This window comes from Medicago truncatula, chromosome 3 (assembly GCF_003473485.1).
Source record: "Medicago truncatula cultivar Jemalong A17 chromosome 3, MtrunA17r5.0-ANR, whole genome shotgun sequence".
In the NCBI taxonomy this organism is placed as follows: domain Eukaryota; kingdom Viridiplantae; phylum Streptophyta; class Magnoliopsida; order Fabales; family Fabaceae; genus Medicago; species Medicago truncatula.
Genome location: NC_053044.1, coordinates 39,603,172 through 39,608,305, shown reverse-complemented (window position 1 = coordinate 39,608,305; position 5,134 = coordinate 39,603,172). Strand labels below are relative to the sequence as shown.

Below are 5,134 nucleotides of genomic sequence, written 5' to 3'. Positions count from 1 at the left end.
ATTGCAACCAAAAATTTTGGAAAAAAAAGGGGTAATGAGTTTCTTGATTGCAACCGAAAATTATGAAAAACAAAGGGTAATGGTTTTCTTATTATTATTTTTTAATAAACATTGTGACCTTATTGTGACTATCAATTAAAAAATTTATTGACAATTATAATCAACTTTAAAAATTGTTGTTTTGTTTTTTTGAAGAGAAGACATTAATGGAATATATTTCTCATTAGTGAAATCATATTAGCATTTACTATGTAATCCTATGACAGTTAGTTACAACAAACTAACTTGATAACTTGTGAAGCAAGCTATCCAAATAACTACCTAGTAGTTTCCTTTATTTCTTCATTATGCAATACACATCAAAATCTATGGTTTAAAAGTTCAAAACTCATACTCCTAAAACTCTTCTCAAATCTATGGTTTTCCATCAAAATCACCTACAAATCATCACATTTCACAAGTTTAGAAGTAATAAGCAAAATATAAGTTCTCGTTATAGTTTTTTTTCTTCTTCATATTGGTATCCGGATTTTGTAATTCGGATGTATGTTGTATCTCAATTTTACAATCCGGGTTCTATGCAGGTTATGTTTTCTAATTTCCATATTTCTTTGTTGTACTTGGGTTTTATGTTGTATTGAGTTATAATTGCTTTAGTTTTCCCTTTTTTTTTTTTTTTTTGGTACAAAGTTTTCCCTTTCTTTTAGTTATAAGGATGGAGGGAAAACACAAATAAAAACAATAAATAAATGCAATGAAACTAATAAAATTTCTTTGTTTTTATGAAGCTAAACTAACCTATCGAAATTAGCACCGATGAGAATCGAACTTGAGATTTTGAGAAGAGCACATTCCAAGATTAGAAGTCAACACCACTATGCCAACTCAAGTGGACTACATAAAAAATTCTCTTAGTTGGATCATTACAAATGATCATGACTCATTGATTGAATAATTACATCTTGTAGCGTAGTAAAGTCGATTTTATAATCATCTATTTACATACAACAATTAAACGACAAAAGAGTCATTACAAATCGACTTTATAATCTTCTCTTTACATACAACAATTAAACGACAACAAAGCATCCAACTACGCATCAAGGGATCATAGTGGTTTCAGGTTGAAGGGTGACATACATCATTATCACTTTGGAAATATCTTATGGCACTTACATAACAAAAAGCAAAATCCAATATAAATAATTGAGTTCTTCAGAAACTATATAATAAATCTTTATAATTTTAATTTTATAACATAAGATCAATTTTTATGCAATTCAGTTCTCAAATGAAGCACGAATGTTGAATTTTTCTAGAATTCATATGAAATAAAGAAACACATTAATAGAATATGATTCACACAATAACGATGAAATGCATTAATAAGAATGTATCTTAAAGGCTCTGATTTCAGTTAATACAATTTTAATAGTATATTCTTTAATCATCGATACAAAATTAAAACTTATCTACATGTTAAAATGGATCAAGAAGAATTGCATACCTTTTAAATTGGTGAGAGCTTCCAATGATAACATGTTATGAAAGTTTTTTAATAGAACAAGAGAAAACAAGTAAAGGAGAAGATAATTTCTATTATTCCTATAAATGTACATTTATGTTACATTCAAGCTCTATTTATAGAGAAATATAATGATATTATATTAGCCAATAATATGACCAATAACTAATGGGTATCCACTTATATTATTCATAGTAACAAATGACACGTAAACATAAATAATTTTTTTGAAGGGGTGTGAACATAAATTTTGAAGGGGTGTGAACATAAGCATCATAAGCATGCTATATGGTTTCATCCACCTCTCCTTTCAAATCATCCCACACCCTCTTTGTTTCATCCACCCTTTTGTTTCTTGCAAGCATCATAAGCATGTCCCTATAAAAGAACATGTCCGGTCGGTACCATATTTCTTTGCGCACTATATCGTACAACTGAGAGAGGAAAAGTTTGTCAATAAACAACCAATGCATTTCAAAGTTTTAGATCAATTAAATCAAAGTAAACACTAAAAATTTGATAAAATTAAGCTTTTGCATTCCTATCTTTCTTTTGGTTGAATTTATATTAGATATTAGATATTCACTACATTATATGGTTAAACTGCTAATTTTAACCATAAAGTTTAGTAGCATAAGGACATGAACAAAGCAATTTAGAAAAATTGCTCAAGGTTTTTTCTTATAGCCCAAATGTATATATGAAAAAAAAACTAGCTTGACAGTATATATTAATAATTTCAGCAAACTTGAAAGTTTGTTCCCACTAGGTAGAATTGCCTATCCACGACAATACTTAAGAGCTTAGATCATCAACAATGCTAAAGGTTGTTTTCATGTCAAACTCGATAGTCTTGGTATAGTGAGGAGTTGATAAACCCAAATCCTATACCTAAATCTTGATCTCATGCAAGTTTATAAAATATTATTTGAAAACATATATCAGTAGCCAAAACCATGTATAAATATAGGGTAAAACTATAGAATTGACTAATTGAAAGTTTATCGATCTTGTCAAAGTTCATGCAAAAGAGATTTTACATATGATCTAACTCATATATGTGTGGTAGAGTTTAGTAATATCGCAAGAGTTAACTCTTTAGAATCATATTTTCTTACTGCTTCTTATGTTCCAATCTCTGTTGATCCCCTAAACACTCCTACAGTGGTACTTCTTGAATCGAATCATATGTGGGATCTTATTTGCATGTCGGTACTATCCGCCTAAAATGGATATTTGCCCAGGGGAGTACAATAGTGATTTTGTAGGAACCATAAAAACATTACTCTAAGGTTATTTGTCTTTTATATTGGAAAAGTACTAAGGGTAGTGTTGTTGGCTCTAATGTTGAATCTGAGGATAGAACAATGGCTCACGTTTATTGAAGGAGCTTGGTTTACACACACATAGCTAACAGATCCTGCATTCCACACAAAAGCTATGTGCATAAATGCAGGTAGATGTTTTGTTCCGAACTTCATAAAGAGTCAATTCTGTTAAAACCTACTAAGAGCAGACCAATTAGGTTGTATTTTCACTAAACCCTAGATAGTGATTACTGATGTATGTAAAAATCTGCATAAAAATGATGTATCGTATTGAGGGACAGTGTTATGTACTAATTTTGCAAGGGAAATTTATGTTTAAAAGTCTCTGCATAACATTGTTGTGTTACCGTCTGTCAATTATTTTCTCTATTTTCCTCATTCATAACAACACCCTGGCTACATTCTACTTATTCTCTTCATTTATTAGATAGTTAATTTTCTCTTCAAATCAACATTTAAATGCAGCCTATGAAAGAATCCTACACATGAATCATTCATACACACCTCACATCTACCATTCAAGAGCTAAGGCGAATATCAATGACAACATTAAAGATCAGATATACATAACAGAACATAACCATGTGACAGAGTTCAAGCCCATTTCAATGAAAATGTATGAAACATAACGACTGTAGCATCCTATTGAGAATAAGACAGGTTAAAGCCATGACTTTTGAGTGCAAGTAACATCACATAGTAACACAACTAATTAGCCCAAAAAGATTATACTTTTTCTTTCTTCTCTTCAAGCTTAAAAGAGTATTTTAAGTTTATACCTATGCTGAAAATCCGTAAATCTTCTAAGGTAAACTTATTCGTGTCATCAAATCCATCACTTAACCTTCTCATGTAATCACACCAATGCATAAACAACAACGCCTATAAAATCAATATACTATCAATAAAATCAATCTCCAAATTGTAGTACAGTGCCAATTTTGTTTATGAAATTATTAATATTTCAAAATAGATTTGGAAAATAAACATCTTTTTATCAAATTAGTCCTTTTGAATCATTCAATTTAGTTCCTGAAATTGGATGTCATAGACATTATGTGATTGAGAATTTACAAAATCAAATTTTGTTAATTTCATAAACTAAGGGCCTGTTTGAATTGACTTATTTGAGTTATCTATTGTCATAAGCATAGTGAAACTGTTTTGAAAATTCAAGAAAACAGCTTATGACATGTTCACAAGCTGTTTTCAGCTTATTTTCATAAGCTCTTCAAGATAGTATAATGAAACAACTTATAGCTTATACGAAATCAGTTTGACTTTATTTTATCTTATATTACAGAAATAGCTTATTCATAACCACTTATTTAATAAGCATGTATGCTATAAGTTGCAAAAAAACTTGTTTATCAAAACAACGCCCAACTGTTTATACCCTTTTTACATAAACAGCTTAATTAAGTGTTTATAACATATGCACTTATCATTTAAGCACTTATTTATAAGCTATTACCATCTATAACAAACGATAAAATAAAGTCATCAAATATTTTAATATAAGCTATAAGTTCTCCCGAACCGTTTCATAAGCTCAAATAATCAATCCAAATATACTCTAAATTAATAACAAGAACATTGAGAAAAATATAATATAAAACTAAGAAGAAACGTAAAAACCGAACCTTCATAGAGAGAAAGACATTGTCCTGTCCATGGAACTCAAAGAGGACAGAAACAAGGTCGGACTTGAGCAAGCGAGAAACATTGGACCGGACAAACCGGTCTAAGCGAACCGGGTCGGTTTGGAGTCTCTTGAGCTCTTTGGTAATGATGAGACCTTCTTTACCCAGCTCTTTCTTTCGCCTCCATATTGATAAGCTTGGTTTTGAAGCCGAACCGGTAATGAACCGGGAACAGGAAGAAGAAGAAGATGATAATGAAACTCTTTGCAGTGCAAGTCGCAGCATTAAGGTGTCTATTTCTTTAGTTTAGACCAAGTGACTGTGTTGAAACACTGTTGTTCTGCGTTTTTACGATGTAACACAATGCACCGTCGGTGTATATCGTTTTACACAGACTGTCAATAAAAATTGAGAATTCGTTAGTTATTTTGTTTGTTATCATCTATGTTTACATTCTTCAAAAAAAAAATCTATGTTTACATATATTTTTATATTTTTCGTTTTCCGTCCAGGTGTTGCGATGTTGTTTTGTTTGTTATTATAATATTCAATCGATTCAAATTGTCATATCAACTTCGTTTCAGTGCATATTTAATCAATGACTCTGATGTCATTAACATTACAAATCAGAAAGTATG

At 30.3% G+C, this 5,134-nt stretch overlaps 1 protein-coding gene across 1 annotated transcript; it reads right to left on the bottom strand.

Annotated features, from left to right (window-relative positions):
* Window positions 1-1,809: 1,809 nt before the first annotated feature.
* On the bottom strand, window positions 1,810-4,915 carry LOC120579606 (pentatricopeptide repeat-containing protein At1g62350). Its single transcript, XM_039832079.1, has 2 exons — window positions 4,497-4,915; window positions 1,810-1,959 (listed from the first exon to the last, which is right to left on the bottom strand). The coding sequence occupies exons 1-2, from the start codon at window positions 4,779-4,781 to the stop codon at window positions 1,810-1,812; spliced, it is 435 nt and encodes a 144-aa protein (XP_039688013.1). The 5' UTR covers window positions 4,782-4,915.
* Window positions 4,916-5,134: the final 219 nt, after the last annotated feature.

What these genes read in the sequence shown, in the direction of transcription:
- LOC120579606 (XM_039832079.1), bottom strand. Translation starts at nt 4,781, where the DNA reads ATGCTGCGACTTGCACTGCAAAGAGTTTCATTATCATCTTCTTCTTCT. An exon ending in ATGTCTTTCTCTCTATGAAG is followed by an intron (nt 1,960 to 4,496) that starts GTTCGGTTTTTA and finishes TTCCTCTCTCAG; the next exon opens with TTGTACGATATAGTGCGCAA.